This window comes from Suricata suricatta, chromosome 10, assembly GCF_006229205.1.
Source record: "Suricata suricatta isolate VVHF042 chromosome 10, meerkat_22Aug2017_6uvM2_HiC, whole genome shotgun sequence".
Taxonomy (NCBI): Eukaryota; Metazoa; Chordata; class Mammalia; order Carnivora; family Herpestidae; genus Suricata; species Suricata suricatta.
The window spans coordinates 21,628,628-21,654,739 of NC_043709.1; the positions used below are offsets into that span (position 1 = coordinate 21,628,628).

General features: G+C 36.7%; 1 protein-coding gene and 1 pseudogene across 10 annotated transcripts in view; one reads left to right on the forward strand and one right to left on the reverse strand.

Annotated features, from left to right (window-relative positions):
• Nucleotides 1-26,112, reverse strand: part of APAF1 (apoptotic peptidase activating factor 1) — a 78,111-nt gene that overhangs the window by 22,330 nt on the left and 29,669 nt on the right. For 7 of the 10 annotated variants that reach the window (XM_029954462.1, XM_029954460.1, XM_029954456.1 and 4 more), the window contains 7 exons: nucleotides 21,503-21,629; nucleotides 20,308-20,433; nucleotides 17,500-17,631; nucleotides 13,297-13,422; nucleotides 8,043-8,204; nucleotides 3,829-3,957; nucleotides 822-947 (listed from right to left, as the gene is read on the reverse strand). In XM_029954462.1, the coding sequence (XP_029810322.1) occupies nucleotides 822-947; nucleotides 3,829-3,957; nucleotides 8,043-8,204; nucleotides 13,297-13,422; nucleotides 17,500-17,631; nucleotides 20,308-20,433; nucleotides 21,503-21,629 (928 nt within the window). Of the gene's footprint in view, nucleotides 1-821; nucleotides 948-3,112; nucleotides 3,294-3,828; nucleotides 3,958-8,042; nucleotides 8,205-13,296; nucleotides 13,423-17,499; nucleotides 17,632-20,307; nucleotides 20,434-21,502; nucleotides 21,630-25,745; nucleotides 25,826-26,099 lie in introns of those variants that run through there. The other 3 variants (XM_029954463.1, XM_029954465.1, XM_029954466.1) reach the window with 3 other exon arrangements.
• Nucleotides 4,835-6,918, forward strand: LOC115303906 (annotated as a pseudogene).

A 26,112-nucleotide genomic window follows, 5' to 3' on the forward strand; every position in this document is an offset into this window, starting at 1 on the left:
AGAGGAGAGACATTTCCCCAAATGGATTATTAGGAAGGGCTTTACGGAAGGCCTGGGGGGAAGCTGTAGGACTTATTAGGAGAGAGACAGGGAAATAGAGTATTCCAAACATAAGAAACCACATAAGCAAAAGAAACAGGGAACCCCAGGATGTTGGGAAAATGTGAGCAGTCCAGTATAGATTACCTGTAGGAATACACCAAAAGAAAGACTGGAACAGAATAAGGCCACACTGTAGAGAATTTCAGTGTAAACTTAGGACTACCTACTTAACTTTTAGTAGTTTCTGAGCAAAAATGACATGACTATATTGTACATGATAAAAATAGCTTGGAAGCAGCATGTAGAAAACCAAGAAAAAAAAGATTGTGGCACACACACACTAATACATTCAGAGAGGCAACATGTAATGGACACCTAAACTTGAAATGGAAAAGTAGAAACAAATGACAAAAAAAAAAAAAAAAAAAAAAAAGGAAAGGCAGACTACATTAGAATTGGCAAATAATTGCATGGGGGAATTTAAGATGGAGGAAGAAGTAAAAAATTAAGACAATATATTACCTAGTAATATACTTAAATTAATCAAAATAGAGTTTAATCAATGGACTTCAACACTTGGCCTATGATAATACTCAATGAACACGCATGGAATGAATGAGGCTGTCATAGTCCATATAACAGCACTTTCCAAGAATAAATATGAATCTAGTAGTTTCTTGTTTCATTGTCCCCCAATACTGCCAATCAATATCTTAGTTTCTAGGAGGTTTAGCTTATGACCAGTAAATGTCTAAAATGAAAATCTCAGTATCTCTCACCCTGATTGTCTGGTCATCAGAAGATGTCAAAAATGATGATCCATCAGGAGAAAACATCACACAATGAACCCAACTTAAATGTCCTCTGCAGTCAGCCACTTTTAAACATGAGTCCATGTTCCACAACTACAGAATAAACACAACATATAGGAAATCATATTCATAAGCATTTTGAACATATCAAAAATATTAAAAATAGCAAAAGTAAACCGGTAATTTCACTTCTATGAACAGAGCCCCAGATAAACTAGCAAAAATACAGAATTACTTGTGTAAGAAATTATTTATTACATCTTATTTTTTAAATTTTTTTTGTCTTTATTTTATTTTGAGAGAAAGTGACAAAGAGTGAGCAGGGGAGGGGCAGGGAGAGAGGGAGACACAGAATCTGAAACAGGTTCCATACTCTGAGCTGTCAGATCCACAGACTGTGAGATCATGACCTGAGCTGAAGTTGGACACTTACCAACTGAGACACCCAGGCGCCCCTGCATCTTATTTTTAATAGCAAAAAACTTGCAAACAACCCAAATGATCATCAATAAGGAACTGACTGAGATGCCTGGGTGGCTCAGTCAGTTGAGTGTCCAACTCTTGATTTTGGCTCAGGTCATGATCTCACAGTTTGTGAGTTCAAGCCCTGCAGCAGACTCCGCACATTAGTCTCTGCTTCTGTCTCCTGCTTTCTCTGCCCCTCCCTTACTCATTATCTCTAAATAAATAAAACATTTAAAAAAATAGAGAAGTGACTGAATAAACTACATATTGGAATATTACAGAGCTGTAAAAACACCCCAATAGTCACTGGGATAGATTACAGAAAACAAGCAGTGAGCATATATATTTCTACATGAGTATATATATTACACTACACACACACCTGGATACACACACTGTACTGTGTAAAAGATGAAAAGTAAATACTGATATATACATGGATATAGGTATGGAGATTTTATTTATATAAAATACAAACAGATATATGCTTATATACACAAAAAGAAACAATGGGATGTTAAACCAAAAAACAAAAAGTTATCTATCGGCAGGAGTTAGAAAAAGAAGGGATGGGAATGAAGAGAAGATTTCTATGATTATACCTTATTACAAAACTTTGATTTGGAATCATGCATTTTATCTATTTTTTATTAGTCATCAAAAAATAGACTATCTTCCATTGTCATCAAATTCTCATTTCAACTAATGGCAAAACCCTACAATAAATGAATATACTAATTGTACAGGTACACATTTCTGTTATTCATGGTTGTTACAAACTGTAAATGTCTGCCACCCTGGCTATATTTTGTCCTGAGTTCTGCTATAAATTATTCAAATATATTCCAGTCTAATGAAGTACCATATGTGCCTGAGTTCCTCTCATTACACTCTGAATGATAGACCCACTTCATGATTTCAGAACAAGCATGGACAAAACAAGTACTTCATCACATGCCCAGTGGGTTTCAATCAGTGAATTAATTTGTATGGTTACAAATTAATTGTATGAAATTTTCCTTGCCTTATCACTGGAGTCACAGCTCTTGTGGACATACAAAGCTAAAGGCCAGAAATGAAACTGGTTCCATAACTAAGAAATCTCCATTGAAAATCCTTCCCTTTTCCCTTCTAGTTCTCCCCCATCATTTCTTAGAGCCCCCAAAACAAAGTCCGTATTTTAAGAAAAAAGACAGGGTTTCCTGGAGCTTTCTAGTAGGAAAGGATAGAGATTTTAGAAGTGACAGGAAAGGCTGAAAGAAGAGTTGCTCCTCCACTCCTCCCAAAAATCCTGACAAAAACCCAGAAAGAGGAAATTTCCAACCACATCTACCTTGAGGATCTATACGTAAAGCTCAAAATTTTCTAGCACATCTGAATTTTTCAAGGGCTCTTCTGAAAAGGACACTGCCCACACACCCTACTTCTTCCCTTCATTTCAAACAAGACTGGAGCTTGTTCACACTCAGTGCCTCTGCTTCCAATGGGAAGACTCCTGGCAGGGAAGTTCTTCAGCATAAGTTGCATTGCTTCTGTACTGGAGTTAAGTAGAGCTTATAGAGCTTAACCCACTCACTCTCATCTATTATATCCCCGCTGAAGGGCTATAGCTCAGAAACTCTCCCCAACAGCTTCACAGTAAGGGGCAAGGTTGTCAAACTCACTAAAAATTGTTGAAATAAGCAAAGAATACAAAAGGAGTGCTTGCAACAGTCAAGCTTCCTTTGAGGAGACCCTGTGAACCAAGTGGGTTTGTCTATTTTCCAAATAAAGGCCCATACTCACCTTCTTGGACTGTCATCACAAGGGTCTTCAAATTACCTGATGGTAAGACCCCCTCAAGGAGTAAGCAGTAACAAAGCTTGGAAAAATTAATCCATCTTTGGAAAAAAAATATATAAGGAAGTGTTTCTGAAAAAATTAATACAGCCATTCCCTGGGTGGAATTCTCCCAGGACCAGTTAGGCATGGACTCTGAATATAAAATGAATCAGGTAAGCACAAAATTAAAAATATAAACGGGTAATTTATAAGAGTCATTTTATGCATTACTCCTTACCAGTGAACATCTTAGGTTAACCAATTCTAAAGTGAACTTTCATCTTATTCTTCTCAATAATCTATGAAGCATGAACTGGACTCATCGCTTATCATTCTTTTACACAAGAGTCTCTGCCTATATTGTTTAAGAGATGCCAGGTTTCTGCCTAGGAAACCAATGGCCATTCCACTGTTTCCCCAGACCTTGACACTTGCTAGCCATTCAATAAATGCTTGGTGTAGGATACCACCATTCTCTATCATACTGTCAAATCAAATCTCCAATCACTGCTAAAGTAATAAAGCTGACTACACAGTTTAATATTCTAAAGTCATAAGTCTATGCTATGAAGAAAATGCTCTACTATTTCTTAAACATCCTCAGTAGTTAATGGTTTAAGTAGCCCCTTCTTTCGGCATCCTTGTACCTCTGGAGACCCAAACTTCACAGAGTAAGTGAACTACTCACCTCTACACAGCACTGGGACAAAGCCACCACAGCCAAATGATTTTGTGGGGAGAAGTCACAGTATTGGATGGTGCTATGATGGCCTGTATGGATTTCTGCCAATAGGTCACTGGCATGAATGTCGAAAAGCTGTCAACATAGAATAGGTTATCTATGAAAATAAAATACTTTCAAATATAAGCTATATTCAAACTGAATCTAAATTTATGTCTCAAAAAAACACATTTACTAGTAGTTAAAGTCATAAATAAGATATAAATCAATATAAACATACTTTTAAAATACTGCTCATCTTGAAACATGTTTCCTATAAAGAAAAATTTATTGGAGTCCCTGGGTGGCTTAGTTGGTTAAGCATTAGATTTCAGCTCCAGTCATGATCTCGTGGTTCATGAGCTCGAGCCTTACATCGGGCTCTCTGTGCTGACAGCTTGAAGCCTGGAGCACTGCTTCAGATTCTCTGTCTCCCTCTCCCTCTGCCCCTCCCCACTTGCGTTCCCTCTCTCTCTCTCTCTTTCTCTCTCAAAAATTAACATTAAAAAAGAAAAATTTATCATGAATGATCTCTCAAGCTGCCCTAGGGAGAAATAAAACCTTTGTGAGTAAATGAATGGACTAGCTAAATTAACATACAGAGCAGTTCTCCTGAATGTGTATTTATTCAAAAGAGGAAAATGAAGTTGATCAAAATAATATAGAGCAGAGGCTTGCTAAAATTAAATTAGCTCAACCATTTCTATTTCTCTTCAGTGCTATCAAATTACTCCATTATGATTTTTCCCATTTTTGAATCAAAAAAGTTATTTTTGAGTAATGCAAGCTTCATTTCAACTTTTGAAAAATTTTTAAATGTTGAATATAGTCTTCTGAAGTTTTTGCCAAATGATAAAAACATTCATACCAATATACAGTATTGTGATTTAAGACCAAGATATAGTCTGAAGGGGGAAAAAAAGCTTCCAGTGAAAGACATAACTATGTTCTGTGAATACATAGCCCTGCAACCATGCACAGATGGTAAGCTGCACAGCATCAGAGGCCAACAACAAAACACAGGAAACCATACTTAAAATGCTTTCCAGAGTAGGTTGTTCTTAAAAATTAATGGTGGAGAGTGGTAGAGGAAACTTATCAAGTATAAAACAGGCATCTCTCCTATTACCACCAATTATTAGGTGGTAAAAAGTAAAGACCAAACGATTGGAATAGGCCAACAAAAGAAGTCTGAGAATGGAAAAACCAAAGAGTAAGAAATTGGAATCTACATGTAATTAAGGGTGATTTTAGGGTAGTTTTACTTTAATAGGTAAAATAAAGACTTCATCTAGATTTTTAAAACAAAAATGCATTTTATACAATATAAAGTTGTCTTCTATCACTGGAACAGATCTTTTAAAATGTTCAAATTCTGTTTAACACCATTAATCATTAAGGAAATGTAAATCAAACCACAATGAGATACCACCACTTCACACCTAATAGGATGGTTATAATTTTTTTAAAAAATGGAAAATAACAAGGGTTGACAAGGAGAAAGTGGAACCCCTGTACACTAGTAGCGGGAATATAAAATGGTGCAGATGGTCTGGTGGTTCCTCAAAAAAGCTAATTTAGAATTACCCAGTAATTTTACACCTAGGCATGTACACAGAAGATATGAAAGTACAGGCTCAAACAGATAATTGTACACCATGATCACCATATCATTATTCACAACAGCCAAAAGGTGAAAACACCCAAGTTCCATTAAGAGATGAATGCATAAACAAAATGTGGTATATCCATATAAGAGAATATTATTTGACAATTAAAAAAAAACGAAGTTTTTATACCACATGCTACAACATGATGAACCTTGAAAATATTATGCTAAATGAAATGAGCCAGATACAAAAGGACCAATATTGTGGGCACTTGGCTGGCTCATTTGGTAGAGCACATGACTCCTGATCACAAAAGGACCAATATTGTGATTCCACTTATTTGAAAAATCCAAAATAGGCAAATTCATAGATTAAAAGTTATCAGGGGTTGGGGGCAGAGGGTAATGAGTAATTACTACTTGCTGGTTACAGAATTTCTGGGGTGATGAAAAAGTTTTGGAAATAATGGTAATAGTTGCACAACACTGTGAACGTAATTATTACTGAATTATACATTTTAAAATGGGTTAAAATGGCAGATTTTACATAGATACATTTTACAACAAAAAATTTTTTAATCTTCAAATCTTAAAAATGCAATGGTTCCTTTTCTGTCCCTACAAATTTTAACAAACTTAAGAAAAAAGGCGGTGTTTTTTTCTTCAATTTCATACTAACGGGGTATAAACTAACAAGCATCCAAGATTGATTGAAGGGTCACAGATCAATGACTCGATCAGGGAGTTTTTATGTAACTATATAGTATACTTGTTATCATCTTTAAAACTGTACTATCTCAGGGTATTTGAGGAGTTCTCAAGAGACTTAAGGCCTCTTCCTAAGCTAGTGCTCTCACCAAGAAGGCCACGTTCAGTTAAAGCGCAAAAATCACGAAGCCCAATGGCAAGAACCTGGACAAGTTCAAGTCTGGCATCTCCCAGGCTCTCCTTAAGCTGGAAATGGACTCAGACCTCAAAGCCCATTTAATGAACTGAATGTAACAGCAGCCAAGGAAATTGAAGTTGGAAAAGGAAAGCTATTATCATCTTTGTTCCTGTTTCTCAAATGAAATCTTTCCAGAAAATCCAAGTCTGGCTAATCTGTGAATTAGAGAAAAAGTTCAGTGGAAAGCCCATTGTCTTTATTGCTGGGAGAATTCTACCTACACCAACTTGAAAAAGTTGTATTAAAAATAAGCAACAGTGTCCCAAGAGCCACACTTTGACAGCCGTGCATGACATAATCCTGGAGGACTTGATTTCCCCAAGCAAAACTGTGGGCAAGAAAACCACAACTGGATGACTCAAAGGTTCATTTGGATAAAGTACAGAAGAACAATGTAAAACACAAGGTTGAAACTTTCTCTGGTGTCTATAAAAAGCTCACGGGCAAGGATATTAATTTAGAGTTTCAGAGTTTCCAGAGTTTCAGTTGTAAACAAAAATGATTAACTAAACATTCACATTAATAAGCATACAAATAAATAAATAAATAAATAAATAAAATTGTACTATCTTGGGTGTGGAGAATAGGAAGAGGTTACAAAAGGATACAAACTTTCAGTTATAAGATAAATATCATCTGAGGACCTAATGCATAACATGTTGACTACAGTTGATAACACTGTATTGTATAACTGAAATTTGCTATGAGTAGAAATTAAATGTTCTCATGCAAAAAAAAGATAAATACTGTGAAGTGACAGATATGTTATTTAACTCCATGTGGGGAGAATCCTTTCACAATGCATACACTAAATCTTAGAATTTTGTCAACTGTACCTCAGTAAAGCTGAAAATAAAACTTACCAAGTCTTTTTAAATTACTATTAGGATGGAATGTCCCTGAGCCATAAATCAGAATACCTATCTTTCCAAGTCCATGGTATAACTTGGGACAAATTATTTGGCTGCTCTGAACCTCAGCTGCCTCATTATTAGCATAGGCCTATTGCAATCTGCTGCATCCCTCTGACATTTATATCAAAAGAAATATGCAAGAGCACCCTGAATACTATAAATTTCCTTATCATTCACTATTTTAAAATATTGCCCCTATTTACATAACAAAAATCTCACAATATTCTTCAGTTGTTGATGAATTTTTCTATCACAGTCACCAAGTCATAAATTTTAGGAGTAACAAAGCACTTTGAAAATCACCTAAATCAATGTATTCAAAATCTAAAAAAAAAAAAAAGCAGTGATACAGAGCATATTCCATGTTTTAAATCTATTTGAGAAACACTGGACTAACCAACATAAATTATTATTTCTGTATTATAGGACTTCTGGAGGCCTTACATATGTTAATAAACACTGAGTAACTCTAATGGGAAAAGCAACACACATTTCTCAAACCTGTGTGACCATGGAGACCTTTCCTCACAAAGCTGATCAACATCCCCTGGAGCTCAATTCTGAGAACTATGAAGTTAGGGAGCCTGCCCAAAATCATACAGGTGTACTTTATTATTTACATCAATAAACAATGTAAAATGCAAAAATCAATACACGCTTTCATTTTCTTTAAATCAGGCTAATTTGGGCTTGTTAAAATACTGATACTTACAAAGATCTTATTTTTTGCTGCCACCATTATCCTAGTGCCATCAGCAGACCATGAACAACATTTCACTATCACTTCCATATCTTCTTGAGGCTCCTCTGAATTTAGGAAGAATTGCTTCACATTAATGCTTTCCCTCTCATTTGCTGATTTCACATCCCAAAGCTTCAGATTACAAAATTTAAAAAAAAGAGTTTAAGTTTGTTATAATCTCAAATCACACATCGAGAATTCTACCTGGATTAAATGTCTGCAAATTATTCACTTTTTCTAATGAACTGTTTTCACTTATGCAGGACTTCTTATAAAGCTTTTAAAAAAAAGTACTCCAATTTCATTCAGCACCTTCCTAAAAAGAAAAAAACTAGAAGCACTGCCTGAAATCCGAAATGCATAATGTAAAACTAAATGTTTAAAAATCCTTGCATGGAGTGGAGGAAACTAAAGTTCAGGTGGTGAAAGTACGAAAGAGAGCAGGAAGAAAGGGGAGACTCATAACTTGCCACTGCTGCCCTCTGCTGTGCCCGGCATGAAGTCTGCTTCCCATCTACCGCATGCACAGCCTGCACACCACCCAAGGCCCAGTCTAAGCCGAGTTATATGTAGCAAGAGTATCCAGGGACATAAGGAAGTCCCTGAAAACAAAAACAAAGAATATGCTAAAAGTAAGCTGGCACCTTGTGTGTTTACGGGGCCGTACAGGGCTCTGAAACAACTGGATCCTGAGGAATAGAATACAAAAGACGCGAAACCTCACTCTAGCAAAGCCACTTGAGCAGCACAAAAGACAGGCCTTCAAGAAGACCCATCTCCACTCTCCTGGGCCTTGAGCAGCATCCCAGCTTCACAGGGTGATACTGGCTACCATGCCCAGACCAAGGGTTGGTCAAGAAAAACCAAAAGAAGAAAGCAAAACAAAACAAAAAACTGCTTCTTAGGCCTTAACTCAGCTTCCAAAGCACAAAGTAAAACCAGATTTGTCTAACCAGGCATATTTTTAAATCTCAAGCTTAGAGGCATATTATATATACTAAGGAATATAAACAAAACCAAAACCTTTACACTTGCAACAAATGTGGATTAGGTGGAAGAAGTGAAAGACATCAGATAGTAAAGTAGCTTCCCTTAGTATTTACAAAGGAAAAAACAAAACAAACAAAAAACCTTTACATAAAAGCCAGAAGTTTCAGTCGCATCAGCTAGATATATGAGAAATCACATTGCTTCCCTCTTAATATGAAAAACAAAGCAACCACTGCCAGGATTTAAAAAAGAAAGAAAAAAAAACTAACACAACCCAATTTTATTAAATCTGTTCAAACCACATTCTGCATCTGGACCAGACTTCAGCTCCTATCCAATGAGTGATGAAATTCCACATATCAAGGGATCAAGTAAATACCAGCATTTGATTTTGACCAAGTCACTACACTGTATCAAGGGTCCATGTGTACACTGGGCCTTGTGTGGTTTAAATAGCAATTTTTAAATAAAAGTCACATTTTGGAACAGTTTACCAACAGGGCCTAAAAAACACATACTTGTCAACATGATACCCTGCAAAACGCTTAAGAGATTACAGAGCCATTTGGGGCAGGAAATAATTTTACAGTTCCTCATCCTCTCAGAAGGCAAAAGCTTTAGAAGACTTTGACCTTGAGAAGCTGTTATCCACCATCATTTTACAGGACCTCTGCTTACTACATGTCGCCATATCACCAGGAACTAGCTAACGATATTGCCTTAATAGCACTGTGGGAAAGCTGCCACAAACACAGCAGTTCTCACCAAGAGTACAATAATGTCTCTCCCCTGCTGCTACTGCTCTGTGGTCTACAATCACATTTTGATACTCACACATGAAATCCAAATCCTCTCCCTCAAGACTTTTAACACTTTTTTCTTTTGAGTTTGGAGAAGTCTTAATTTGACTTGAAGGGACACAGCAACAGTTTATCATCTTGAACACATTAAACACTATGCTTATCATTTGGAAGATTATATAAATAAATCAGGCATAGATACCTCTTCTCAAGGAGTTTACAAGCCAGTAAAGGACATAAGACAAGCCTATAAGTGACTCTAAGACAGGTAGATGTGTCATTGAGATGTGTCATTGAGAGGCAAAGATAGCACGTTGGGAATGCTAGATCCAAGCTGTGGGCTTCTGGGAGTGGTTTCTGCAGAGATGGACATCTTGGTCTCCTCCCTGAAGATTAGCCTACCACTTAGAATGGAGAGATTTTCAACCACCAAAAAGACAAGAGTAACACTATATGACCTAGGTTATAGGCTATAGGGTCAGCATAAGCTAACATACAAAATGGGAAAACAAAGATAATGAAAAAGGAGAAAAGGCTGTTTGGGTGCAGCACCAGCTACCTGAACACATCCTAGACACAACCCTCATCTGTTCTCAGAGCACCTTTACAATTTCCACAGTTTGTCTATTCCCTTACCACCTACTCCAACTGGAATTTGAACAACTTCAGATCAGGAATTACTTCATGTTTTGTTTAGGGTTTTTTTGTTTGTTTTTTAGGTTTTGTTTTTGTTTTTTTGTTTTTTATTTTTAGCATTTAAAACCCAAATTCCTAGTGCAGTGTCTGACACATAGTAAGTATTCACTAAATAATCAAAAAATACATTTTAAATGAAAAGACAGAGTCTTCTCATGTTTCAAGCACAGGTGAGTAGAAACAATCACATTACTGAAGGAAAGAGGATTCAGGTTAAAGATGAAGATAGAATATAAATGTTCATCTTCATACCCTCTCCAAACCCACATAAAACAACAGTAAAGAGAACTTTTCTCCACTGGCATAGTTCACAAGGCAAAGGACAAAGGAGGAAGAGATAATAGCAACAAAACTGTAAAGGGTAAAAAGCAAAAAGGCAAGCAATAAGGATACTCCTAAATACTGAGTCCTGAGCCCACCATGGGGAATGCCAAGAAGTAGCCCATTTCATACCACAGAACTCCTAAAAGGCTAAGGAAGTGTTGCACTGGGTACCGTCTAAGGGTGGAGCTAAATCAAGAGAAATCACTACAAGTCTCTTGAAATCCCCTCCCAAACTATGCAACCCAGGTTGCTATGTCCCAACTCTGGCGGAAGAGTAGAGGGTTTTTCTGCACCCAGCACAGCTGAGAGCAAAGTCATCATTCTGAAAATTGGGAAATTAAGAGAAAGTCTATATTCCAAATTTTGAAATCTCTACCTAACATCTTCTCAGAACTTGCCAACCAGACTTACACCCTAGAGGTAGGAAACTAAAGATTTTTCTCTGAATATCCAACAAGATCAAGACAAAAGATCTAAAAAATCTGACATTAGAAGTTTACCAAATAACCCCTCAGGGAAACTCATTATAAGCCAGGTTACAATTCCTTAACAGCAAGATTTATATATCTAATACATATACAGATTTTCCTCTACTTACCATGGGTTTATGTCCCAATAAACCCATCATAACTTGAAAATATCATAATTTAAACATGCACTTAATACGCCTAACCTATTGAACATCATAGCTTAGCCTGGCCTATCTTAAACGTGCTCAGAACACTTATATTAGCAAACAGCTGGGCAAGATTATCTAACAAAATCTATTTTTTAATAAAATGTTGAATATCTCCTGTAATTTATTAAATACTGTAGAGAAAGCAAAAATGAGAATGGCGATACTGATATAGAAAGACTGTAAGACAGTTGTTCACCCTTGTGATCTCATGGCTGACTAGGAGCTGTGGCTTGTTGCCACTGCCCAATATCATGAGTATCATACTGCATATCATTACCCTGGGGAAAGATTAAAATTCAAAATTCAAGGTACAGTTTCTACTGAATGTGTATCACTTTTGCACCATCATAAAGTTGAAAAATCCTAAGTCAACCATCATGAGTCAGAAAATATCTGTAGCTATATCCAAGAATCAGATAGCTGAGGTATATCTCTAAAATGCAGACAGAAACTGAAACCAACAGAGAAGAGAAACAACAACTACACAGGAATACGAAATTAAAAAAAATATATACCATTCACAAGGGCACCTGGGTGACTCAGTTGGTTAAATGTCCAACTCTTGATTTCGGCTCAGGTCATGATCTCATGATTCCTGAGATTGAGCCCCACGTTGGGCTCTGTGCTAACAGAGCAGAGCCTGCCTCTCTCTCTCTCCCTCTCTCTCCGCCCCTCCACTGCTTGTGCACGTGTTCTCTATCAAAATAAACAAACTTAAAAAATGATGCAGCTCTTAATATATTTATAAATTAAAAAATAAAAAACTGTTAACACCCACAGAAAGATAAAAGATATTGCATCCATGATAAAAATAGTATAAAATGAAATAGGAAACTGATAAGAATGTGTACTTTAAGATACAACGTGAGAAATTAAAAATCCCAATAGAAGGATTAGAAAATAAAGCTAGAAAATAAAGCTAAATAAATCTTTCAGAAAGGGGGCAAATGGAGAAAGAGGAGAGAAAAGCTAGAAAACAACCAAAAATGATACAGGCATTCTAAAAAGTAGAGAAAAATTACTTTTGTGTTCCAACTTAAAGTGGCAAGATGAAAATAGAGGTAGAGTTATTCTAGCAGTTCTGTACCAGGATTAGGAGGGATGGAGAACACATCTTAGAAACCTGCTATCAGACAGAAGGAGATGACAGCATGAACCAGAGCTAACACTACAAAAAGGGAAGGGGGGAAAGTAGACCAAAAGATGAGGCGGCCAAAGATAGACTGGACTTAAGACCAAAGGAAAAAAAGAGACTCAGTAAAGAGGAGACTAGAATGATGGTGGAGACAGGAGTAATAAAGAAAGTGGGACTCGGATCTTATCTGAGAAGGTGAAAATTTAAAGAATTTAGTTTTCTTAGGACTATAGATTTCAGGAGGCTGAATAAACTTTTTCTGAGCTCTCAAAAACAGGAAAATATAATATAAAAGGCAGAATAAAGAATAAATAAAAGCTGGGCCTTTACAAATTCGACCCCACAGGTCTCAATTTTATGAAGTCTTAAATAGAAGATACGCTTAAAAATTTAAGAATTCAAATTATATGATCTTTAAAGCATAAAACAGTAAAGCATTCATAAATAATCATTATGACAAGCAATTACAGTTATATTAAATATGCTCCTGGAAATTAAAGAAGCTCTTCCTGGAGAAATGTGAAAAACAGAAACCTGTCTCTATAACCAATCATAAGACTACAAAATTACAACCAATTTTAATGATAAACAAAAGCATACCTTTAATGTTCCATCAGCTGAACAACTAGCCAAAAGCTTATCATCTGGTGAAAATCTGCAGTGACTGACTGAATTTGTGTGGCCAAACATGGTATTTCGACATTCTTTTTGATTCAAATCCCACAGCTATTTGAGAAAGATAAAAAGATAACTACAAAACTAGTACTGTACAAGGAAAAGTTAGAAACCACATAACGTTCTTTCTTCCCTCCCATTTAAGCTTTTTCATTTCAGAAAAATGTTCAATTCACAGTAACACAAAGGTATCAAATATAAAGGTGAACTTGTGATTACCAAGTAATGGAGCAGCCCTTAGATCAGCACCTATATCAATTAAAGGACCAAAGGTTACCTAAATAACTAAATAATTACTACCTATTTTAACAAAGTAGTTTGGAATCATTATTATTTTACTTAGGTCTATAATAAGTAATTTGTAAAATAAAATTTTTACATGCTACGTTACCTAAACGGTCACGTCTAAGATCTCCCCATGAAAACCCTGAGTCTACTAGCTAGGCTAAAATCTATTAATGCTGTAAAAAGTGACTAAAAAAATACAAAGATAGCAAAGATGGATTTAAATACATTTAACAGGAAATGTAATAGGCTTGAAGATGAAGTAAACACCTCTAGGAAACAACCAACCACATCCAGAATCCACAGGACAAATGACTAAATTTCTCATCAATGGCATAAGAAAAGAGGCAGAAGAGAAGGGAAAGTTCTACATAATAAAATGGATTTAAGAGATGTAACAACCAAATGTCACCTGAAATTTGTATTCTGATTCCAACAAACCCATGGTAGAAAGGTATGTTTTTAAGAATAATGGGGAAGAGGTCCTAGCTGGGTCAGTTGATCTTGCAGTCGTGAGTTTGAGCCCCACATTGGGTGTAGAGATTACTAAAAATAAATAAACTTAAAAAAAAGAAAATGAATAATGAGGAGAAGCAAGCACAAACCAGGTATATCACAAAACTCCTGTTTATGTTGGGGTAATAACGGCATGGTGTGTATGTTTAAGACCTCAGATATGCATGCTAAAGTATTTCAGGTGAAATGACATGATACTTGGGATTTGTTGCAACGTGCTCCAGCCACCTCCCCACCCCCCCACCAAAAATGAGGATGGGGGATTGGGGAGGAAAATATAAATAAAATTGACAAAATACTGGTAATAGTTAGAGCTACACAATAAATATCACCAGGGTTCATTATTGTACTCTTTTTCAGTATGTTTGAAAAGTATATAAAATGTAAATAAAAAGGGCTAAAGTCATCCCTGGTGATTTATGCCAAGTATGTTTTTAAATTTTTTTAAACATTTATTCATTTTTGAGAGTAAGAAAGACAGAGCGTGCATAGGGGAGGGGCAGAGAGAGTAGGAGACGCAGAATCAGAAACAGGCTCCAGGTTCTGAGCTGTCAGCACAGAGCACAACATGGGGCTTGAGCTCACGGACCTCAAGATCATGATCTGAGCTGAAGTCAGATGCTTAACCAACTGAGCCACCCAGGCACCCCAATGGCAACTATATTAAACACAGAAGAAGAAATCATTCATCTCCAAAACTAATCTTGGTAAAAATCCTTTGGAAATGACAAGTGAGATAAGTCCTGTTCTTTATTTCTATCTCCATCCTAGACTCCTTTTTATCCCAGTCCTAGGTAAATCCAATTTTTCAGATAAGTCAAGTTACATAGGGGCAGCTTCAAATTCACATATTATTTTTTTAAGGATTTCACCTACACCCAATGTGGGGCTCAAAACCACAACCCAGAGATCAAGACTTGAACGCTCCACCAACTAAGCCAACCAGGCACTGCCAGATTTAGTATTTTTATTGGCTTCTCTCAGTTCAAGAGACACAAGAAGTAAGTTCTAACTGTCCACATACAGGTGTGGTACGCAGATGGTAAAGTAAAACCTGTCCTTAATTAAAACTGCTGACTAACCAATAAACCCCAGAGATCTCTGTTTGTTCTCACATTCTAGAAGTTTCTTGTCTATAATTAAAATGAAGAAATATTAATTTCTTCACCTTCCAAAATATTAAAAAGAAACATCAAAAATTAGTCATAAATAATACAAAAGTCTTGGGTTTTCAGAGGTGGGTGTGTTCTAAAAGAGCAAAACTTCTTAAATAGTACAGTAGCCTTATTTTTTAGAGGTGGGTTTATTCAATAAGGTATAGTATATCTGAGTAAAAATGAGCTATGACTAGAAGACTATGTTAGTCTTGTTATTTTAATCCAATCCAATGTTTTCAAATTGAGCTGTGCAGAGCTCTAGGTATTCCAGAAACATATCTGAAAGGGATTACTAGGGGGAAATAAGAAAGGGAACAAGAAAGAATAGAAATGCAAGACCAGGGGCACCTGGGTGGCTCAGTCGGTTAAGCATCTGACTTTGGCTTAGGTCATGATCTCACGGTTCGTGCTGACAGCTCAGAGCCTGGAGCCTGCTTCGGATTCTGTGTCTCCCTCTCTCTCTGACCCTCCCCTGCTCATGCTGTCTCTCTCTGTCTCTCAAAAATAAATTAAAAACTTAAAAAAAAAATAAAAATAAATTTTTAAAAAAATTAAAAGAAACGCAAGACCACACCCCACTTCAAGCAGAGCAATGGGCTTTATCTCTTACACAATAAGGTTCTACATAAGCTTTCTTTTGGAGGGAAAAAAAAAGTTCAGCATCCTGAACCACTGGGTAGAGGGCAGACAACTTTCAGTATTTTCTAAAGTTTTTTCAAATATATTATTTAAACATCAAACAGAATCTATGAGGTTTTACAAACTGAAATTTTGCTGAACCCTCCCAAAAATATAATGTCCCATTGCAAAGACAGTGTGACATTAAAAGATAAAGGACACAGGGGACCTGGGTGGTTCAGTCAGTTAAGCATCTGACTCTTGTTTTCAGCCCAGGTAATGATCTCATGGTTCATGGGTTCAAGTCCCATGTTGGGCTCTGCACTGACAGCATGGAATCTGCTTAGAATTCTCTCTCTCCCTCTCTTGCTGCCCTCTACCCCCTCACCTCTCCTCACCCACATGCAGCTCATGCTCTCTCAAAAATAAACAAACATTATAAAAAAAAAAAAAAAAAAAGAGGAGGAGGACAAAGGACAGAAACCAATACAAAAAGAAGCCAAAGGAAGTTAGTGAATCTTTCTGGGACCTGAGAAAATTCAGTCTAGCTATTTTCAATATGGCACTTAAGAAGAAAAAAAAAGACAAGGTTCCTAGGTGGCTCAGTTGGTCAAGTGTCCAACTCTTGATTTTGGCTCAGGTCATGATCTCATAGTTTGCAGGTCTGATCCCTGCATTAGGCTCTGCATTGACAACACAAAGCCTGCTTGGAATTCTCTCTCTTCCCCTCACTCTCTGCCCCTCCCCTGCATGTGCAGGTGTGCACTCTTCCTGTGCCTCTAAAAATATGTAAATTTCAAAAAAAAAAAAAAAACCTAAAATCTTTTATAACTTATAATTATAAGGCATTACCAAAAATACACGAGTATCTGTTTTTGGTTTTATCTTGTTTTTTTTTCCTGTCAGCACCTTTTTTTCTTCCTCCTTCTGATAACAGAACCTCTTTTGAATCAAGCCCCACTCACATAATTCAGTGGAGCTGACCTCACCTCATTTGTCCCATTTCTACATGGCTACGCTTGTGATCTTTGGCCAATCCAAGGATTCCATCCTACAGGCCAGTAGGATTATTTAACAACGAGCATATAAGCCAAACAAGGTCAACTAGTCTTCTTTAAAATTAAATCTATGGGGTCTGGGAAAGGGTAGATCCTATATGTAGGTATATATATGATATATATATATATATATATATGACTTCCTCTGTGACTATGAACTATAAGACCCATGTAAGACTAGAGGTAAGAATAGCCATATTTCCTGCCACACTGAAAGAAAAATGCCAAAACCAAACAAAGAGGAAAACAAAGTCTACAGATGAGAGGTAGGGAGAGTCTAAGAACATAATTTAAGTATCAGAATCAGCTATGCTTAAAGCCATGCTTCCTCTAGACTTTTCAGTTACATAAACTAATAATATCTTTTTTTTTTACTTAAAATACGGAAGTTTCTATCACTGCAAACAAAATAGCCCTGATTAATACATGAAAAATCAAAAGAAATGTTCTAATGCATCAAATTTGTCTATGTAATTCTCATTATCTACACTTACTTTGAGGAAAGAGTCACTTGATGCAGTGGCTAAGAGAAGGTTATGACTCTTGTTGGTAAAGTGGCAGCAATTGACTTGCTCTGAGTGCTCATCATAGGTACGTACTAGTTCTCCAGTCATAGAATTCCAAATCTAAAGAGAACAGAGAAAATAAAATTTACAACTACCCCTTATTTTCAAAAGGAGAACAGAGAAACAAACAAACATCAGCTATTTTGGAACAGATTTTCCCAGTTGGACATGAGGCTAATGAATACTTCCCCCTTCTCTAAAATAGGTCAGTATTTTTCCAGGTTTAAAAAAAAAATTACTTGCAAATCCATACATGTGACCTTCCTATAGCATAATTATAATCTCATAAAAACATTACATTCTTCTGGAGCAAGATTGCACATGTTTATATGAATGACAGCAAGCAGAGACGATAAGTGCTATAAAAACTATGGAAGGTCATTAACAGACAAATGGATCAAGAAGATATGATTTATATATACAATGGAATACTACATGGCAATGAGAAAGAGTGAAATCTGGCCATTTGTAGCAACATGGTTGGAACTCGAGGATATTATGCTAAGTGAAATAAGTCAGGCAGAGGAAAACAGATACCACATGTTTTCACTCATATGTGGATCAGGAGAAACTTAACAGAAGACCATGAGGGAGAGGAAAGGGGAAAAAAATAATTACGGAGAGGGAGGGAGGCAAACCATAAGAGACTTAAATACTGAGAACAAACAGGGTTGACAGGGGTTGTGGGAGAAGGGAAAATGGGCGATGGGCATTGAGGAGGGCACTTAGGATGAGCACTGGGTATTAAATGGAAACCAACTTGACAATAAACTATATTAAAAAATAATAAATAAATAAATAAATAAATAGGGAAGGGGCACCTGGGTGGCTCAGTCAGTTGAGTGTCCAACTCTTGATTTCAGCACAGGTCATGATCTCATGGGTTCGGGAGATCAAGCTGCAAATTGTGCTGTCAGCACAGAGCCTGCTTTGGATTCATTCTCTCTCTCTCTCTCTCTCAAAATAAATACGCTTTAAATAAATAAGAAGTATAGAATAATGGAATTTAAATCAGAAGGATTAAGTCCAAGACCTGGCCCTACCATTTATTATTTGTGTGTCCCTGGCTAAATCCTTAACTTATCTGCACCACAGTTCCCTTCTACAAAATGAGGATACTTATACCTGTTCTACACAATTCAAGGTATCGTGCTAAGATTTCTGACTTCAAGTTATCAATAAGTAAGTAAAGACAGATAGCTCAGTGAAAAAAATAAAGGCTTTTGATTATGAAGGAAATCTACCTCTCAACCCCGGCTCCATTAGTTTTCAGCTGATGGGAGCCTGGGCAAATGACTTCATCTCTGAACTTGTTGTTTCATCTGTTAAATACTTACTTTGCAGGTTGTAGTGAGAAATTACAATCTAATACAACAAAGTGTGTAGTATAAAGCATCACACGGTGTTAAATTCCCAAGAAAAAGAATCATTATTCTAGTTACTATGTAAGATAACTAAGCAGTATGTTCTACTTAAAAACAAAAGAAATAAAGTATCTAATCTTCACTGGGTTCTGGACTTTTTAGAGGTACTAATGTCCTTCCTATAGCATTTTTATTAAATTTTTAAGTAAGCTCCATACCCAAACAGGGCTCAAACTTACAACTCCAAAATGAAGAGTCATGTGCTCTGTTGACTGAGCCAGCCAGGTACCCCACATTTTATATTGTCAAAGCACTCCCCAGAAGTCCAGAAAGCTTATTTTTAAGTTCTTTAATAGACACTTCTCTGCCTCTTGCTTTATTTTTGAGTATTTAGAAAGCAGAAATGCAGCGTTATTTCCTTTTACTCCATTTAGCTCTGACTTTGGAACTACATGGAATGGCCAACTCCAAGTCTGACTCAGAGCAGAGCTATGGAGTGAATTAACTGGTTGGTTGTAAAGCCACCCAGAGAGTCCGATCTATCAAGAAGTAGATTTTTCCAAGGCCTTAATTTAGTCTAGACACTCCAAAATCTTCTTCAAGTGGGTCCAGACCCCAGGAAAACTTCCAAGCCAATTTTCTTGCTTCCAGGTCCAGGAAAGAAAGAAAAAAAAAAAAAAAAAACAAGCAAGCAAGGAAGCAAGAAAGAAAGAAAAAGAAAAGAAAAAAGCTTGGGGTGCCTAGGTGACTCAGTCAAGTATCTGACTTCAGCTTAGGACATGATCTCAATTTGTGGGTTCGAGTCCTGCGTCCCACTCTGTGCAGATGGCTCAGACCTGGAGCCTGCTTCTGATTCTGTGTCTCCTATCTCTGCCCCTCCGCCACTCAAGCGCTGTCTGTCTGTCTGTCTGTCTGTCTCTCTCTCTCTCTCTCTCTCTCAAAAATAAACATAAAAAAAAGATTTTTAGGGGCGCCTGGGTGGCTCAGTCGGTTAAGCCTCCGGCTTCAGCTCAGGTCAGATCTCACATTTGTGGGTTCGAGCCCTGCGTCGGGCTCTGTGCTGACAGCTAGCTCAGAGCCTGGAGCCTACTTCCGGTTCTGTGTCTCCTTCTCTCTCTGCCCCTCCTCCTCTCATGCTCTGTCTCTCTCTCTCTATCAAAAATAAATAAAGCATAAAAAAAAAAAGACTCCAAAGTCTTTAAAAAAAAAAAAGATTTTTAGACACTGTTAATTTACAGTTAAAACTAGTTTGCCTCAAGTCAGTAATCAACAGGCAAGAGTCCTTTATCCCTATTTATCCTAGTCCCTGTACTATGGAAAAAGAAAATGAATTCTGTGGTAATTACAACTCAAGAGAAAAACGCTTCTCTACCTTCACTTTTTTATCCACTGAGCAGGTTGCTATGAATCTGTCGTCTGCAGAGAATGCACAACAAAGCACTTCATCATCATGAGCCTTGATTTCCAGAAGTTTCTCTCCTGTTTCAGCTTTGAACACCTGCACAAGCAACAGTAAAATCTTTTTACCATAAACCACTGGCCACCATTCACTAAAAATCTTTCTTTTAAAGATCTTAATCAGTATTATTTTGCAATAGGAATGAGCCTTGGCAAAAACCACTCCAAAAAGCAGAAATATCTCTCAGAATTTATGTGCTTGAACATAGAGAACTATCCCTTGTTAAATGTTTGAAATATCAATAAAAAGAACTGGCAGAGCTTCAATTCTTGAGATTAGTTTGGCAAATTCTTTTTTTTTTTTAGTAATGAAGTACACAGATAAAAAAACTCTAAATATCGGGGGGCCTCGGTGGCTCAGTCGGTTAAGCGGCCAGCTTCGGCTTGGGTCATGATCTCATGGTTCGTGGGTTCGAGCCCCGCATCGGGCTCTGTGCTGACAGCTCAGAGCCTGGAGCCTGCTTCGGATTCTGTGTTCCCTTCTCTCTCTGACCCTCCCCTGCTCGCGCTGTCCCTCTCTCTCTCTCAAAAATAAAAGACAAAAAAAAAAATTTTAAAAAAAACCTCTAAATATCAAAGTTTTAACTAATTTGATTGTTTCCTTTAAAACCAAAAGGTACAGCACAGATTTAAAGAAGAGTATTCATTCATGTATTCTGAAAATAAATGAGATTTTAAGAAATTCCTTCAAGGACCTTGGAAATAATCTAGTCCAATTCCTATTTACAGTCAGAAATCTATGTCTGAGCCTGTACTAAAATAGGTATTTTATTTAATAACTGTTTTTTAATCAGAGCCTAGTCCACTGTGCTATGGAGTCCTTATGTCCTTTAACAATTTTCATTCCTCATTACCCCTAGCTGGCACACAGATGACAGGAACCGACTGCCAGGGTAAAAAGTACTCTCATGTCACTTGGCAAATTTAAAATAACGAAAACGCACAACCATATCTTTTAAATCTCCAGAGAAAGTTTTCCTAAAATATTCCAGAGAGATGGATTTCTCTATTTCTAATGTGCAATTTTCTTCAATCTTAGGATTTAAATTCTAATATGCTTAGTGTTGGGTACATGCCTCTTTCAATTTTTCTCAAGAGATTTGTTTTACCTGTAAGGTTTTATCAACTCCACAAGAAGCTATTCTTTGACCATCCTCAGAAAAGCAAGCATGGTAAACAGCATCTGTATGGGGGCGGACAACTAAGCGGGAAAGATTCTTGTTGTTTTTTTTGTTTCTACATATAAGAAGAAAATGAACAAAAACCCAATAAGTAAAAGTAATTTTTTCAGTAATAAAGTAAACTGTCTTTTAACATTGTTGTGTTGCCAAAAATACAAATTCATAAAATTAAGTTACCAATATGTAGATGATAGCATATATCTCCTGAAGGAAAAAAAAAAGCATAACAAAGGTGGCTTTTTAAGAGAAACGCTACCCTCTATCAAGCAACCTGTCATGTGTTGCAAATGACACTGAGTTGGGAGAAATCTAATCAAATACATGTTGCTTTCTATTTTCCCTTGATACATTAATGATACATTCCTTTGAAACATGTGCAGAGAAAACATTATGTAAGAATACTCTCAAAAAAATCTCCATTTTTAAAAGGAAAGAAGCCATACTAAAGTATGACACTACACCCACTGTCAGGATGATGTACTTTAAAACTGTTCTTCTCTAACCACAATTAGGCATAAAGAAAAAAAGATCAAGTAACATCATTTTATTTATATCTTAATCTACTGAATACTAACTATTCCACTAGTATAGGTAATATGTTATTTCTATGGGCTAAAGGGGTAAAAGAACAGCACCAGAAATTCATATACATATGCCTCATCATTTTGAGTACAAGTAAATATGTTAAATGGCATCACGCTTATATTAGTAGTCAGATAAACCTAACGAGTAACCCTACTTCTACTACTTATTAGATGTGTAAACTTAAGCAAATGACCTAATGCATTTCCATTTCCTCATATGTACAACAGGAGTAATGATGCCTGCTCTAAACAGTGCCTGACACATAAGGATGCCATTGTTTATTATTCTTTTAAAAAATATAATCACACACAAAATAGACCAAATGAAAAAACGGAACACAAAAGGTAAATCAGACTTAGATCTTACTTAGAAAGTATTATAATTCAGGGGCCACCTAGGTGGCTCAGTTCATTGAGTGACTACTGCTCAGGTCATGATCTCATGGTTCACAGTTTCAAGCCCTGCTCTGGGCTCCCTGCAGTCAGCACACAGCCCGTTTCAGATATTCTGTTCCACCCTCTTTCTGCCCCTCTCCCTCTTGCACTCTCTCTCTCAAAAACAAACATTTTTTTTAAAGTATTAAAATTTACTAGAAACAACAAAACAAATAACTGTAATAATAAGAACCAGAGTAATAAGAACCTGGAAGAAAACCAGGTAAGTTACTAGCAAAGATTAGAGGATTAGATTAAAAATACTCTTCTCTTTCTCCTTGATCTAACTACTCAATTCCCCAAAAAAAGGTCAGAAAGTGACCTGTTCCAATAATGGGAATATAATGGATGGCCAAAAAGTATTAAAGAAATAATAAATGAATGCATGAACAAATGATTTCTTTGAAAGCTAAAATTAAATTTGCTGATACCAAATTGTAGGGAATAAGCTTAGGAATTCCCCCGGCTTACACCAATGGGTTCACAAGGCATCAAGAAGTACAAAGCCATAGACTGCTCACACCTAAGTCTGAGTAAACTTGGGCATATAAGGATAGAGAGGGGGAGCTAAGGCCCCCAGAATAAAGTAGGGAGGAGTGAAGGCTCCAATATAGAAATAGGTATATGAAATAAATAAGATTAGGTATTCAGGGTGAAAGTGCCCCCAAATTTAGTACTATAGCAGAAAGCTGCTTTCACAGGAAGGACAGACCAAATTAGGTAAACAGGTAAATAGGGCTACAGACCTCTGCAATGTGGGTGAAGCTGCCCAGAGCAGAGATGATTAACAAAAGGAGCCTTGTTAACCCTAAGGTTATTTGCCCTACCAGTCTATCCCCTAGGCTACCTCTGATAAACAGAGGTGGTGCCTCATGTCCTCTGCGCCCTGCATCAGGATTTTGTTTTCTATTAGCCCAAACCCCTAACCCCAAATATCTTCAAGACCCTCTTTCCCTCACATCCCCAAATTAATGTTCAGTTTCATTGTCTCTTTGTGCACTTCCATCACCATATTTGTAAGCCTTCTGATCCTAATAAAAATGGGGCACAGACCTTTATTCAGGGCTCTTGTCTTTTCCCAGACATTAGCCATCTCTCGCATTTAATCCTGTGCCCCCCTTTCTTGCTAGACAAGAAAGTACTCTAGACCCAGAGTCTACAACACCAACCTAAACCTTTCTACAGAAAAAGAAATTTTCTAGTACTGAAATAAAGTATTCTTTGAATATGACCTGGTCAAACCCTGTTAAAAGATTCAGCTACAACTGACTAACCATTCTGTGAGAGAACACCATGGCTTGAAACAAAGTTGATGGAATGGGTGGGGGGGAGCAAGAAAAAATTTAAAAACAAACCCAACTACTCAAGAGAATAAGAACTACATCTATGCCCATTTGATTATCAGACCATGTATTAAAATTCTATTTCAACTACTAACCAAAACATCAGTTCAGTCAATCCTCTCAATTTCTACTACATACCAACTATATGGACCAAGCAAAATGATAAATGCTATTCTTAATAACTAATAGATATTAAACACATTCTATGAACAAGATACTGTTCAAAGCACTCTATGTCTGTTTCTATGTTTGTATTTATTTAATCTTCTCAATAATGCTATGAAATAGCACCATTAGGTGAGAGAAGTTGAATAAAATGTCCTGGTTATATACAACTAATAAAGAAGAGCTGCATTTCAAGCCCAGGCAGTCTAAAGCCAAAGTCTATTATTTTAACCTCCGAACTATGCTAGACTACAGAATGTATGGACTAGTAACAGAGAAAAAGAGGCAATCACCAAAAAGTGAGACAAATGCTTTGATATAAAGTGGGCTAGTACTCTAGAATACAGACAGGTCTATCCTAGCCTCAATGAGTTAAGAGACTGCTTCTCAGGGAGAGTAAACTTCTTGCCAGAAATGATCAAAAGAATAGTTAACTCTGGGAAATTAGAAGGTGAGAAAAGATGGGGAATCTCTAACTTTTTTTTTTAAGTTGATTTATTTTGAGAGAAATAGAGAGCATGTGTGCAAGTGGGGCAGGGGCACAGACAGAGTGGGAGAGAAAGAATCCCAAGCAGGCTCCACACTGCCAGCACAGTGCCCAATGCGGGGCTTAAACTCATGAACCGTGATCATGACTGGAGTTGAAATCAGACACTTAACCAACTGAGCCACCAGGCACCCCTGACTTCATTTGATATCCCTCTAGTATTATTTGATGTTTTTTTTAAATCCGAAACATAGATTACTTTAAATAAAACCAACAAAAAACTAATAATTCTAAATTAAAAAACACTTTTTAACTCTTTCATGGAAACTTCCCAGAATTCCTCACCAATCCAAGTTAATCACCCACTTCTCAGTTCTATATTATACATTATTTCTGTTGCTGCACTCATCACATTATGTTTAATTATTTGCTTAAACTTTTTTCTTCATTAGTATATTATAAGCTCATTCAAGAGAGCCTTAGCACCTAGTAACAGTGCTTAATTATTAGCACATTAGAGAAATTCAAATATTTGTTAAACTAAGCTGAATTAGGGGAATCACCCACGGCAACCTGACTTATTTGGAAAGTGGGCCCAGGACTAATAAATATTGCAAATAAACCTAGAGTTCTATTCAGATATAAGTTATACATGTGAAAAGTCACCATTCACATTCTTTATCTTTAGCTATATGACAACCATGGCGTATAGAAGATGCACAGAAAATAAAGCTAGACAGGGGCACCTGGGTGGCTCGGTCAGTTAAGTGTCCAACTCCTGATTTCAGCTCAGGTCATGATCTGACCATTATGAAATAGAGCCCCAGGCTGGACTCTGTACTGAGTATGGAGCCTTGGGATTCTCTCTCCCCCTCCTCTCTCTCTCTCTGCCCCTCTCCCACTTATGCTCATGCTCTCTCTCTCTAAAATAAATAAATATAAAAAAAGAAAAGAAAGCTAAACAGATCCAGGGGTTCTTTATTATTAAATTTTTTAATGTTTATTTTTGAGAGAGAGACAGAGAGAGAGAGAATCTGAAATAGGATCCAGGCTCTGAGCTGTCAGCACAGAACCCAACGTGGGGCTCCAACCCATGAACCGAGAGATCATGACCTGAGCCGACATCAGACACTTAAGTAACTGAACCATCCAGGCATCCATAAACAAAGTTTAAATCCCATTCAACAAGCTACATGAGCTTAGTCAAGTCTCAACATCTCTGCCTCAATTTTCTCATCTGTAAAACAGAGCAAATAATATTTACCTTATAAGGTTTGAAGATAAAACAAACATGCACATATTGTGTATAACAGGCATTAAAAAGATGACAGTTTACCCTTTCATTTTTCTAATTGGTAAGATTAAGGCAAGAGAAAAACTGAACAGCCTCTTTTAGGAATAAGAATCAAAATTCAGTGGAAGTTTAATTAATGCTATGTGAAAAGCAAAGTGTTAATCACTTTATATTCAATATCTCATTTCAATCTTCACAAAAATAACACCTCAAAAAACTTGTTTTCTCTA